Source organism: Phasianus colchicus, chromosome 1 (assembly GCF_987193195.1).
Source record: "Phasianus colchicus chromosome 1, bPhaCol1.hap1.1, whole genome shotgun sequence".
In the NCBI taxonomy this organism is placed as follows: domain Eukaryota; kingdom Metazoa; phylum Chordata; class Aves; order Galliformes; family Phasianidae; genus Phasianus; species Phasianus colchicus.
Genome location: NC_143436.1, coordinates 51,457,467 through 51,469,445, shown reverse-complemented (window position 1 = coordinate 51,469,445; position 11,979 = coordinate 51,457,467). Strand labels below are relative to the sequence as shown.

Genomic DNA, 11,979 nt, shown 5'->3' with positions numbered 1-11,979 from the left:
GAATCATAGAATGGCCTGGGTTGAAAAGGACTATAATGATCATCTAGTTTCAACCCCCCTGCTATGTGCAGGGTCGCCAACCACCAGACCAGGCTGCCCAGAGCCACATCCAGCCTGGCCTTGAATGCCTCTAGGGATGGGGTATCTACAGCCTCTCTGGGCAACCTGTTCCAGTGTGTCACCACCCTCTGAGTGAAAAACTTCCTCCTGACATCTAACCTAAACTCCCCTGCCTCAGTTTTAAAAAACCCCACGGAGGGGAGGTGCATCCCTTTCCCAGATGAGCCCACCGCACTACATCCTGCTCTGACAAGGGGAAGGGAGAAAAGGCGGCGATCTGGCAGGAAAGGTACATGCTGACCCCATATCTTAGCAGCTTGCTGTGCATGCAAAGAAAGTCAACTGTTTCCATGTGGTGGGCCAGGAGCAGCCACTGCTGAGGGCTGCTCGGCCAGAAAAACCATTTGGAGACTCCACCTTAGCTCACAGGAGAGGAATGGGAGGGAAGGGAACTCCAACACGTGGGAGGCGCAGGCAGAGGGGGCTGCAGACAGACGGGGTTCCTCCAACACGCAACTCGCCTTCTCCGCTCGGAGATTGCTGCCAGTCCCAGAATGCCTTTCCCTCCGGTTCAAGCAACCAAACACCATCCCAGACACACATGCTTCGATACTACAAAATACTCTTTTCTCTAAGGACCGCCTAATACCGCTACAGTTTGTGCAATCACCGCATTTATTATTCATTTTTAAACTCTCTCGCTCTCTCTCTCTCCCTGTAGAAATTTTTTTTTAAGCTTTTCTCTTTTTATGCAAAACTAATCATTTCACTTTTTCCACTCCATCATAAAATCTCCTCTAAAAACACGACGACAAGAGAACAAACATGGCACAGACACAGAGAATATCTCCCTGTTTTTGTTTTTTTCCTAGGGTGTACGGGGAAGGGAAGGGGATACTTTCAAATGAACTCCTCCCCTCAACCTCACGCCCTTTCCAAAGGGCACGGATGGATCTTCCTTCCCATCTCCATTAAAGAGCAAGGGCAAAAACTGAGGAGGAAGAGCGTAACCCACATGAATACGAAGGTCGGTTGGTCGGCCCCAAGCGGCGCGTCCATCCGAGGGCACTTGGAGACTTCCAGATATCAGCCTCTACCTGGAAGCAGCAGGGGATCTGTGTTCCAGATCCAGAGGTTCAGGGTTTGATTCCCACCTGGCGACGCAACTGGGAAGCGATGCGTCGCGCAGGCGGTCGAGCTGTGTCTGCAAGCTGGATGGCACTCCTTTCCTCCTCCGCAAAGAGCGTGCACCGCACGAGTTCCCCGGCCACGACAGCACCCCTACCACAACCCACCGTGTGCTCTTCAGACGGTCCCCTTTGCTTGTCACTCCGGAGAAAGGCAAAACCCCTTCAACTACACAGTTCCTGCCCCCCGCCCCCAAAGAACACCATATAAGAGACACCGGAGAAAAGAAGTCTGCCAAGCGAACGCACCTTGGCTACAACACATCGAGAATTTCCTATTAAAGTTCCCTTTTATCTCCCACTTAAACGCTTCGATTTGTTTCAGAACCTCATTATCACAGAACAAAACACATCACCACATACACACCAAACAGCAACTGAACAACCTAAGGTGACAGGCCGGTTTGCATCCACCCCATAAAGCTCCTCTTATCCTGCAGCCTCCAAATAGTTGTGGTTTCTTGTTGTTGTTGCTTAGAAGGGGAAAAAAGAGAAGCATCTCCTTGTTGATTCCCTAAGAGATTTTCCCCAGAACTACGGACTGCTCGTCCTTGAAGCAGTGGATAGGCTATGCTCAAATAAGGGACCCTGGGTGTGCCAGGCACAGGAAAGATGCAAAAGTAAAAACACAAAGAATACAGGCAGGTATTAATACAGACACGCACACGAGTCCAACACGTTATAGGAAGCCTTAGCTTGGGTGAATGGATCGGGGAAGTCTCTTTCTCCCTGCCCCTGGCTTCAGCTGTGAATGCAGCCGCATCCCCAAAGCACCTGCTGAGCTCTTAAAACAAGGGAAGAGAAACGAAGAGGTGTGCCAAGGGTGGAGATCACAGCACCTGGAGCCCCCTTGAACCCAACACAAATCCCATCCACCACAAGGCATTCCTGTGGGCAGGCAGCGAGGCATTCACTGCGCCAACCGAGGAGCTGCAATCAGAGAGGCTCTAATTACAGTCAGCGGTCAGTCGGACCTTCTGCCACCCCAGTTCTATCCCACAGACCGCCTTGCTGCTACCCTCAGACCACAAAATGACAGCTCCAGGCAGGAGCACTGCCAGGGCAGTCATCTGCCAGCACCCTGCCCCTCATGCAGAAGCACCAAAGGGTCAGCTCCACTCGTGTTCACCCGCTCAGGGCACAGCTGCAGGCCTCAGAGCGGGGAATTCTCTCCACCCTTTCCCACCTCTGCACCACAGATGTAGAAGTAAAACCCCCCTGCCCCAATCCCAGCAGTGGGGACAGGGTTGGGAGGGGAGGCTCTCCCACGGGTTGATCCATCAGCACCTTTTCCTCACCCCTACAGCCCAGCCACATGCAAGTAGAGGAGAAGGGAGAGGAAGGAGTGGCGTCTCACCACAATGCTTAGGCTAAGCAAGCCAGAAGTGGCAGAGCTCGTTTTGGGCATGACAACAGCATCAGGTAAAGAGCTGTGATCTCGCTTGCTCCTTCTTGCAAGGGCCAAGGAGAAGGAATGTCTGTATCAACCCAGAGGTGCTCTCAGAGAGAGCCAGCACACGTGCTTATGATGTGAGAGTAATTTCTTGTTAGCACCTTTGATGGCAGTTGTAAGGGGCCATTTCAGATCCTGGAAAAACAGAGGGGAACACTCCTTCCAGGACATCCTAAACAGAGAGAGGGGAGTGGGAGAGATGAGAGGGAATGGGTAGAGCACACCACCCACCTTAGCACCCATCCTTCCCTCTGAGGGAACAAAAAGGTTCAGGGGAAGCCTGCAGAGGAGGCAGGAGACCAGCATCTCCTCCCAGACTGAAAGATGGGTGCTCCGACTCCCACCACAGAAGGGCTGGGGGGGGAAGAGGAGACATTTGATGCCCTCTCCCCCAACAAGTGCAAGTGATGAAATGCCAGGAGGAAGGCTTGGCTGGAGGCAGGCTCCCCTTCTCTCCCATTCCACCTGCAAAGCTGAATGTGCTGGAAGATGCAGGGGAAGAGGAGACACCAGGCTGCCCAAAAGTGACCATACAACTGCCAAGGTAGCACCGATAGTTGCAGGAATAGAGAAGCCACCATGGGATGTTTGCTGTGTGGGGCTCTCTCAGCCACTCCAGCTTTGTCATGAGCACCTTGCAGCTATGACACTTCACCTCACACCCCTCTCCTCCTTGCGGGACATCTGGATCCGTCACTGCAGCACAGAGATGGCAGATCCAGGCCACGGGCCAAGGAAGTCAAGGACAGTAGGATCCAGGTCACGGCAGGGGAAAAATACAGGAATGGAAGAGACTGTGTGCACCTTGTGGGAGAAGGTTCAGGGGTGTAGGCTCCAGCCCTCCTTCCACCCACCTCTTGAGGGTCTGGAGCTCCTCTTCACTCAAAGATGGAAGGGGAAAGGGTGGAGGTGCAGCCCCCCACCACCCCGCAGGCACACAGAAACACGCTCACCCCAAAGGCTCCGCTGCCAGTTGGACACCACCACATTCAAGGACAAACAACCACGGCCCACCCTGCCTCCTGACTCCCCCCACTGCAACACTCTGGCCTCTGCACCAGAGGGATCGGGCAGGAGGGGGAGGAGGAAGGGTGGCCGTGAGGGCAGAGGGACAGCGCAGGGGAGAAGGAGAGAACCAAGGACAGCCATTCACACCACGACTTCTCGCAGGTAGAGCCCCCACATCCCTGGAGCAGGGGGATCTGGCTGGCTCACTTGCTGCCGCCTCCCCCACCACCCGCCGCCGCCACCTTCTCAAAATCCTCCGCGTTGCAGAACTCCTTGATGGTGACCGTGAGCAGGTTGCTGGTGACATCCGTGACCACCACATTAGAGCAAGGGGACATCTCGGGACGCCAGTCGCCGGTCTCCAGCTCTGGGTCGGAAGAGGAAAGGGGCAAGGAGGGCGTCTGCCCCCCGCTGCAGCCTCCGGGGGGAGAACGCTTGCTGGTGGCAGCTGACTCAGGTGGGATGGAAAGGTCGAGGACCTCTGACTCGCGCCAGTCGGGGATGGCTGGGCTGAGGGTCTCGGGGAGCAGCTTCGGAGGGGAATCATCCGGGTCAGAGGAGGAGTGGGGCGTGGGCGACGGACAGCCAGAGGAGCTGGAGCTGGGGGCATCGTACGGGGTGGAGCCCATCATGAGCCCACAGGAGGCTGCCTGGGAGCCTTCGGCCTCCCCCTTGCCCTCCAGAGAGGGGGGGGGCGCAGCAGACGGCTTATTGTAAAGCGAGAAGCCGCCGAACTTCATGTGGCGGATCTGAGTGCGGAGGACGCTCTCACTGAACTTTTTGCTCTTACCAATGACACGGTTTCGGGAAGGGATCTTGGGTCGAGCCAGGGCCCCGGCCCCGTTGGCCGGCTTCCCACCTTTGTCAATGACTTTGAGGTTGAGGATGATGCGGCTGCGTTTGGGCTCACGGGGTTTCACCTTGCGGTTGATGATGCGGACGGTCTCCGAGAAGGGTGAGACGGGGGGACGGATGCCGGCCCCACCACCCACGCTTCCGCCGTTCTGGGGGTCGGGACGGGGCAGGGGACGCCGGGACATGCGGTGGCATCGCCGGATGTCTTTCTTGAGCCGGTGCACTGCGGCGCTGGAGTGGAGCTTGGGAGATGAGGTGCTAGAACCAGGCTTGACAGAAAAGTGTACATCCCCAATGTGGAGGGCCTCCGCTTGGGCCCGAGCCTGCGGTGGTGGGGAGAGAGACAAAAACAGGGTCAGAGAGGTAGCCTAAGCACAGCCAAATCTCAGGTCAGACACTGCTTGCCTCGCGCTGAAGAGAAATGCCATATCACATCTATACCTACATGAATGACGACCACGAGTCCACGCCATCCTCCTACTGAATCCGCTGGTGAGTCAGGACAGAAACCTGCCCCTCTGAGTCTGCTCCACAGTAGGGATGAGCCAGCTCATCACTCCCCCTGCATGCTCTCAGTGTCAGCTCCAACAGTACGAACTCCCACTTTCAGCACCAAACTCCCCGTTTCATCCCCAGCCTGATGACAGTGGAGAGATGCCACCATCATGTGGCGATAAGCATGCTAAGGACTGCATGAGGAGATGGGGTGGAATGTATGTGCTGTCTGCGACTGTGGATTGTTGGGAGCTGTGGCACAGTCCCTGTACAAACAAAGGAGGGATGTCCAGATCCTCTATGTGCAGCTAATTACTCCCCTGTTGGCACATATTTCCCCAAAGAGAAAACTGTCATGCTCCACCCATGTTACAAGCAACGGCTCCTAATGGCTGGTAATCCTCAGCACCAACAGTTTGGCCACTGTTGAGTTAGCATCCTAAGCTAAGTACCAGTCCCAAGAGAGGGGAGCTGCCCTACATGCTCTGGGAATGAGCATGAGACAAGAGGAAGGCAAAGAGAACTACATCCAGGTAGATCCCACAACCAGACTCGTCTGCTCCACCAAACAGAGTGAATGTGGGTCTCGAGAAACATGGAGGTGGGTGATGGTGATCTGAGAAAGCTGTCTTAGCTAAGACCAAGAACCACAGAGATCTGGAGCTGAGTTTTCAAATAAGTTGCTTATCCCTATCCTGCAGTGCAAACAAGGTTGGCACTGCCTTGTCCTTTGGAACACCATACAACCCACTCCTGCAGCCTCCTGCATCCCACTCCAGCCCAACAAAACCCCATCCCTGTGCCTCTCAGTGGTTCCTGGAAGCAGAAGGAGCCCACACCTGGAACTGAGATGAGCCCCCTCTCCCATCATTACCCAGCTAGCAAGCAGCTTCCTCCATCTCGTGGGCACAACAAGAACTGCAGTGCTACAGACAGCTGCTTTTCCTCCCCGACTTCTCTATCCTATTGCCCCCTCACACCAGCCAAGATCGGGATGGCTGCCTGCCAGCTGAGAGCTTAAGTACTCCAACACCATCTCCTTTGTCACCCTGCAGGCTGTGCCTCCTACCGAAGGAACGCCTGGGGAAAAAAATGTTCTTGTCAAGACAGCAATCTAACAGATCTGAGCGAGGGGCCCAGGCGCCCTTTCCTTTCACACAATGAGCTCAGAGCCCTTTGCCCCTCAACTCCCACTGAGGGCCCAGCAAGAGTCACAGAAGACCCTGAACAAGCAGAGAACAGGGATGTAAAGGCATTTTGTTCCTCCCTGGCTAACGTCAGGTTGTTCCCTCCAGTGCTGTGTACATCCTGGCTTTAAAAAGGACTGTGACCAAGAGGCCTCTATCCCCTGTTCTACGTGAAAACGCAGACCAAAGTCTCACTGTGCCACTCAGCCTCATGCATCACTCTGTGCCCTGAACAGTACAGAAAATTAATAGTTAGATATGATTCTGTCTGCCTTGGCCCTCCAGCTTAAAGGAAGCAGTTACCAACAACCACAGTTGCTTTCTACACCCTGAATTCCTTGGTGGAGTTTCCCAACAACTGAAGGAAAAGAAAAATGGTAATGCTGGGACAGTTGCCGCTCAGCCACTTCCGAAGTCCCACTGACTCCACATTCTCTGCCTGTGCTCATTAATCAGTCCCTGTCTTGCTTTGACTAAGAGACCTGTCTTTGTTTGGTGCTTATAGAGCAGCTAGCACAGACCAACGCACATGGCTGGAACCTTCCCAGTGCGCCAGAACCACCAGGTCTCCTTTGTTTGCTGTGTGTCTGTGTTTCCAGTTACTCTCCACATTTGTTAAATTCCAGTTTTGGTACTTTCTGAGCAGCCTACACAAACCATGGACTGCTTAGGCCAGGCTGTTATGCAGTGAGGTGAGCCAGGCCCTCCCCAGGTGCTGTCCCCAGTGACCAGCTTCAGCACCGGTTTCAATGAACAATATGCAGATACACAGCTTACCTTCAGCTTGTTTTTCCAGGTAAGGTTTCAAGAAAGATAGTATCAAGACGCTCTATCTAAGACCAGCCCCCACCGTCATCTCACTTGCAAAGATCAGTGTTCCTACTATAGGATCGGGTTTATTCAGGCATCAGCTATACAAACTCGAGCCTCTTCCCTGCTGAGGACAGCATGTTTTCAGGGCTCAGTCATTTCCTTCTCTGGCTTCCAACTTTAAGCAACTTGCACCTTTGGGTTGCAGAAGACTCAGCATTCAGGTTGGCAGCTCCCTGCTTCAGACCCACGACACTGACACACTCAAGAGCTGTGTGAGCACAAAGTCTTTAAAACCAAACCTGTTTAATCCTTTCAGCTGCATCACCAGTGAGTTACTCAGCTGAGAACTTCTCCAAATGGAAGCTACCTCTTGGGGTTTTGCTGTTCTCACCCGCAGGATTTGCTCACCGCCGAAGAAGTACTCAGCATGTACATAAGTAATTCGCTGCCTGCTTACAGCTCAGCCTACATCAGGAGCAGCTTCTGGAGGCTTGCTGCAGTGCTCTGTCACGGGAGCAAGGCAACTGCTTCCCTTCCCCCCACTCCCTTTTTGGGATCTGTATCACCTTTATTTAGCTTGTGCAGCTCTTTCCCATTGCCTCTGGGAACAAGTATTATCTCCCTTGTTCCCTACTATTTCTGAATAAATGTCCCTCGAGGCCCAGCACGCATATTTGTTCATTCATTCCCTGAACGCACTGAGGCACACAAGCACATGCACTGACACGTGCTTTGTGAAGGCTTGCTTACCTGATTTGTATCAAAACCTTTGCAATCTGAAAGGGGAAGGGAGGTTAAAAAAAAAGAAAAAAAGACCTTCCTAAGCAGCAGATTTCTAGTTAATTACTTCAGAATCAAGTGATTTCCAGTAGCACTGCTGCACCATAGTAGTGCTGCTCTCTCATACATTACTGGTTCTGCTTTGTCTTTTATTCTCCACCTGCATTCCCACAGTCCTTGCTCCAACCAGCTCTTCTTTCCCCTTTTTGGCTGCCATTCTGCCTTTTTACTGCCCTTTTTCTTCTGCAGCCTTCCAAGTGACAAGGCAATGGCAAGCCAGTTCATAGCACAGCTCTCCCGAGCAACACCGCCATAAACTACAGCTTCCCTACTGGATAGGGGAACAAAATGCCACAAAGGGGAACAGACTGTTTTCAAACCACCCGGGGATAATTTACGAACAGGGAGGAGATCAAAAGAAACCCAACTCCAGCTTCAGAGTTCAAGGAAGGGCGAAGTGACAGAACAACACGCTGCTCTGCCCCTACGTCCCCTCTCACTCTGCTCTGTTACTTATCCCTCCATTAACCTTCTCCAGCCTTTTTTTCCTTTCGTGTATCTGCAGCCATCCCGAGGAGGAGCCTTTGCTAGCCACCCACTGAGCCTGGAGACTGGGCTCTGTCTCTTAATAGCACTCACTACACTTTATTAGATTAGTGGGTGAGTTTTGCGTTCCTCGCAGCGGAGTGCCGAGGGAAAAGGAAAACAGAAAGAGCAAACCAAGCAGAGGGAGAGAGGAAGATCACTACAGCGTACATGACAGGTCGATATCACTTTCTAACCTTGCACAAGCTGTCCTCAAGAAAACCTTCTGCAGACATCTAAGCATTGCAGCAAGAGCCTCGTGTGCAGCGCTGCCCGTTCCGAGTGCACAGCACAAAGCTTACGGCATACCAGGAGCCTCCCAAGAATGACAGCCTCCCGCCAAGCCTGAGCTCAGTCAGCTGTGGGAAAGTTTGCCCCTAGCATGCAGAGGATCAAGTCCCATTTCCTGCCCCCAAACTCTGCAGCTGAGGTTTGAAGGGGTCTCTGGCGATGCCGGCCATCTTGATAGCGATATCACAAAGCCCGGCCTGTGACTGCCCTCGGCAGCCTGATGGAAAGGGCAAGTGTTAGGCAGCTCTCAGCAAGAGCAGCCTGGTTCACAAAGGCAGCAGGTGGCTGAAGATGCAGCTTTTCAAAGCTTTTCCAAAGGCGCAGGCCTCTAACCTGCTGGAATGCGTTCTGCAAATCCCCCCGGGTGCCTATCTGCAGCTTTTGACAGCTAATCCCTGGATAAACCTATCCCCATCTGCAAATCGAAACACCCCCAGGCCAGGGAACGGTGGCACGTGGGAGCACTTATTTCCACGCCTTACTGGAGACTCAGAAGCCCAAGTTTAAGCCCCGACACATATGGGAGATCCTAACAAGCCACCAAGCCGAGGGCAGGCAGGCCACCAAGGCAGCCCTAGGCCAGGTTCCTACTTCAACGTCGTTTCTCCAGGCCTAATCTGTTCAGCTAGCAGATCAAAAAGAATATTGTTCTTACTGCCAACTTCAAAGACTCCCTCTGGGATGCAAGAGTCAAATTTCTTCCCCAGCTTCTGAAATTCTCACTGGAAGCCGAGAACCAAAAACGCTGTCAGCGACGCATGAGGCAGAACAGCGCTGTGGGGTTGGCAAAGGCCAACCTTCAGCAGGTCAGAACTGTTGATCAAGATGCACATTGGCCACAACCGTTCTGGTTGCAGCCATGCTGCTTGCAATTTGCCTGAACAGAGCTCAGAGAAGCTGAGATAGGGCTGGCGGAGATTGAGTTACCTCCTGCTGCCTGGCCCAGGGCGTTATTTTTAGGGCAGGTTCTGGAATAGCAGACAGCGGCAAGTGGAGCACCAGCAGTTGAACCAGCTCTGTCCCCACTCTGGAAAGGGAGCAGCAGGGCTCTGCCTGATCTACGCTTCCCTCAGCTGGGCACCTTCAGGACAGCTCCACCCTCCCCGAGCACTGCACCAGCTGCACAAACCTACAGGTTTTTGGTAACGTTTGAGAAGCTGGCAGAAGGAAGATGTGCCGCAGGAACGTGTCAGGGATGTGATTCAAAGGATGCTGTTGAATAATTCAGGTTCCAAGTTTAGAGGGGTTTAAAGAGCAAGGGAAGAAGAGGAGGAACGAGGTTTTGTTTTTTCTTGTTTTTTTTTCTTTTTTTTAATGGATTTTGTTGTTGAGCGAATGAGAATGAAAAATTGGCGATAGATTTTTCCACACTCCACTCAGAATCAAAAGAAAAGAAACTGATTATACACAGTAGTGTCAAAAGCACAGAATAAACAAAGACAACACTTCCCTACCGCTGAACGATGTCAGGTGTTACGAATCCCAGCGCTTTTTAATTCAAGCAGAGAACTATTTTAAGGCGGTGGTTTCCCTTTCAGCTTTCCTTTGCATTGTTGGAAACCTAAACACCAGGGTTTCACTTAATGCATGACTGCCAGAAAAACCACCTAGCCCAGCTTCCCTGCACAAAGATTACGAGGTGCACCCATCAGTTGCGTCTGTAGCTTTCAGGTTGCATATGCAGAAAGCTGTTAGCAGAAAAACAGGCGGAGGACACTGAAGGAGGGACTTTCAGGGGATTACCGTGTCCCCTGGGTTTTGCTCAGGGCATCAGCATGCGCCCATTCCTACATTTCCCCCACGTGTTTCAGGAAGCAGAGACGACATCCTACCCCTCTCACTCAGTCCAAGCACTAGGCTAAGAGGAGTGAAGCTCCTGCTGCTGCCAGGCAGAGGGGAGCGTTAACCCATTGGGGAAACACGCACAAAGGGATAAGGACGTGCTCTGAGCCACAGACAGAGCTGGTGATGGAGATACCTCACCGCACAGCTGTTCCAGTGTTTCATACGGGATCAAAACTATGATCTGCCTTACCTGTCTCAGTCACGCTGAGGTGCATTGTCTGAGTTCATCTGAACCTGCAATGCTCGTGGAAGGAGAAGGGAGCAAAGCATGCAGCTCTGCCTTCGGGCTAACGAACCCACAGCACTCCCCCAGCTAACACATTTCTTAGTTTAAAAAAAGAATAAAATTGAGGGGTCAGGGTTGCAGTGGGACTACCTTACTGCAAGCAGGCTGGGACGACGGTGAGGGGTCTACCGGGGCACCGAAGCACCGCTCCTTCCCCAGTGCCTGCAGCTCACAGATGGGAGCTCCCACAGCGAGCGGGGCGTGGGGAACAGCGTGCCGAGAGAAGGGGCCACGAGGGGAGAGGCCGTGAGGGGGCCCCGCCGCCCCCGGCTCAGGCCAAGCGCTGAGGGCACGGCGAGGGGCTGGGTGCGCCGCGCTAGGCCGGAGGGATGTAAATAAGAGTTACCTTCAGCAGAAAAGTTTTGGGCTTCGGTCCTCTCTTCTTGGGCCCGTACAGCTCCCGCTCGCGCTCCCTGCGGGGAGGCAAAGCCAAGGGTTACCGCCGTCCCGGGGGGGCCCTTCCCGCAGCCCCCCACCGCCCGCTCGCTCGCTCACTCACTTCTGCTCGAAGGCGGCGATGAGGCGGGAGTCCAGGATGTTCTCCTCGGGCTCCCAGGTGCTGTACCTGCCGGGCGGCACCGCGACGCGGGTCAGCACGGTGCTCACCTCCCCGCGGCCCCCCGCACCCCCGCCCCCCCCACCCGCCGCCCCGCACTCACTTGATGGCCCAGCCCTTCCATTTCACCAGGTACTCGATGCGGCCCTGCAAAACACACGGAGGAGACGCGGGGGTGAGACCGGAGGCGAGGACTTCGCCCCCCACCCCCACCTCTCCCCCCCATCCCACCCTCAACCCGCCCCGGGCCGGGCCGGCCGCCCCCCCGCACCTTTCGGATGCGCCGCTTGATGATGGACTCGGCGGCGAAGACGCGCTCCCCCACTGCAGACAGCTCCATCTTGTGCGCCTCGGCGGCGGCGCCCGCAGCCCATAATAATCCCGCGCGCCCCGCCCCGCCCCGCCCCCCCGCCGGCTCGCGCGCGCCCGCGCCCGCGCGTGACCCTCTCTCCCCCCCTCCCCTTCCTCAATATGGTGGGGGGGGAAGGCCCTTAAAGGGGCCGCAGCAAAGCGGGAGCGGGGCTCGGCTGGAAAAGTGCGCGTAGCCTTCGGAGATTCGCTCATTTAAGCGTTCATTA

The 11,979-nt window shown here is 54.4% G+C and overlaps 1 protein-coding gene across 2 annotated transcripts; it reads right to left on the bottom strand.

The window, feature by feature from the left end:
* Positions 1-912: 912 nt before the first annotated feature.
* CBX6 (chromobox 6) lies at positions 913-11,800 on the bottom strand. Of its 2 annotated transcripts, none has more exons than XM_031600193.2 (5): positions 11,673-11,800; positions 11,505-11,548; positions 11,345-11,410; positions 11,192-11,258; positions 913-4,886 (listed from the first exon to the last, which is right to left on the bottom strand). In XM_031600193.2, exons 1-5 carry the CDS (start codon positions 11,739-11,741, stop codon positions 3,912-3,914), a joined length of 1,221 nt encoding a protein of 406 aa, XP_031456053.1. In that variant the 5' UTR covers positions 11,742-11,800; the 3' UTR covers positions 913-3,911. The 2 variants fall into 2 exon arrangements, with proteins under 2 accessions (XP_031456053.1, XP_031456054.1); XM_031600194.2 differs by having other exon boundaries at positions 913-4,832.
* Positions 11,801-11,979: the final 179 nt, after the last annotated feature.

Coding starts and splice junctions, on each gene's coding strand:
- CBX6 (XM_031600193.2), bottom strand. CDS start 11,741: ATGGAGCTGTCTGCAGTGGGGGAGCGCGTCTTCGCCGCCGAGTCCATC. Junction 11,259..11,344: donor ATCGCCGCCTTCGAGCAGAA/GTGAGTGAGCGA, acceptor GCCTCCCCGCAG/GGAGCGCGAGCGGGAGCTGT. Junction 4,887..11,191: donor CCAAAACTTTTCTGCTGAAG/GTAACTCTTATT, acceptor CCACCACCGCAG/GCTCGGGCCCAAGCGGAGGC.